Source organism: Diadema setosum, chromosome 1, assembly GCF_964275005.1.
Source record: "Diadema setosum chromosome 1, eeDiaSeto1, whole genome shotgun sequence".
In the NCBI taxonomy this organism is placed as follows: Eukaryota; Metazoa; Echinodermata; class Echinoidea; order Diadematoida; family Diadematidae; genus Diadema; species Diadema setosum.
The window spans coordinates 9,474,365-9,475,956 of record NC_092685.1 but is presented as its reverse complement, the minus strand read 5'-3'; the positions used below and the strand labels follow the sequence as shown (position 1 = coordinate 9,475,956).

The following is a 1,592-nucleotide window of genomic DNA, read 5'->3' as shown; positions in this document are numbered from 1 at the left end:
GGGTCGGCTGGGACACCGCAAAATATGGCTGGGCCCAGTGCAAAGAGATTTTCCCCAGTAGTTAGTGGGGAGGAGAAAAATTTCTTTGGCCCAGCTCCAGTGCCACAAATTGTCTGCTGCCCTCAACGAACCCGAATCGGTCAATACGGCCACCGAGACTCGCGCAGAGTTTGGTTTATTGACTTTTAAAATATCATTTTTGTCTTGAAATTGAAGCCTGAACTACGCTTTTCCGAATTTGGTGGTTTTTGATGATTTTTCACACGCCTTTTGGTGATTACCTTAGTTAGAAGTCTAACGTTAGGCCTAAAGTTATTTCTAGATAATGTGGCTCTATTACACATGTTAGGGATTGGGATTTGTTGGATATTGATCGTTGGACAACTTGTGAAGGTGTAGCAACGGATCTAGAAACCTACCATCTAACAACGTTAGGTTTCTACTAGGCCTAGAACCTAAATTATAGAACTCTAGTGAGTAGGCCCCCTAACGTTAGGCCCTAACATTAGTCCCTAACACAGGCCTAGATCTATACGTTTAGAATCTAACTAGGCCTATGCATTAGGGAGCCTTACGTTAGCTAGGCCTAGGCCCTACCACTTGAATATTTTTTTTTCTTTTTTGATGGATGTAAACTAGAAAAGTGGTGCCTAACAGTAACACGTGTTAGATATCTAACTGTTAGAAACTCTAACGTTAGTAGAAATCTAGAACTATTTTAACAGTTGGGTTAGAAGGATTCTTACGTTATGTTATATTATTGTTATCGCTATGTCGGTGAATTAAATTAAAAAAAAAAAATGAATGAGTGATTTAGTGAATGAATGAATCATTGCAATGAGAGATCTTCAGACACTTTTTTGATACTTTGGTGGCTCTGAAAAGAGCCGTTGGCGTTGTGATCTGGGCAATCAACGTGAAGTTGTGTATTTTGTGACAGCCTTAGTGCCCTCAGAAACAGCGTGCTTGGCCAGCTCTCCGGGAAGGAGAAGGCGAACGGCTGTTTGCACCTCGCGACTGGAGAGAGTGCTTCTGCGATTGTACATAGCCAAGCGAGACGCTTCAGCAGCTAGCCGTTCGAAGACGTCGTTCACGAAGCTGTTCATGATGGACATGGCCCGACTGGAAATGCCCGTGTCGGGATGAACCTGCTTCAGCACCTTGTAGATGTAGATGCCGTATGATTCACGGCGACGGCGGCGACGCTTGACAACGGCTCGGCGACGGCCGGAGGCCTTGCCACGCTTGGCTCCTTTGCCACCCTTCTGGGGGCTGCGCTTCGTTGGGCTACGCTTTTGGGGTGAACGCTGGGAAGGCATTGCGAACAATACGTGATGATACTGATGTGATGATGTGGCGCGACAACGCGACAGCACAAGTATTTATATGAAAGTATATGCAAATGAGGGATCGCGGTAGACGTTGTCTACACACTGACTAGCCAATCAACTTTCGGAACGACACTGCCGTCAACTTGTAGCCAATCGAGGAGCATGTTGGAAAGCGCGGGATTATTCAAATTAGATAAGACACCCTTCCTTCTGGAAATTATGGGCGGAGTTTACAGAACAAGACAGGACAGCAAAAGAAGA

General features: G+C 45.4%; 1 protein-coding gene across 1 annotated transcript; it reads right to left on the bottom strand.

Annotated features, from left to right (window-relative positions):
- Positions 1-892: 892 nt before the first annotated feature.
- On the bottom strand, positions 893-1,347 carry LOC140226650 (histone H2B.1, sperm). The gene has a single exon (XM_072307094.1). It carries the CDS (start codon positions 1,317-1,319, stop codon positions 912-914), a length of 408 nt encoding a protein of 135 aa, XP_072163195.1. The 5' UTR covers positions 1,320-1,347; the 3' UTR covers positions 893-911.
- Positions 1,348-1,592: the final 245 nt, after the last annotated feature.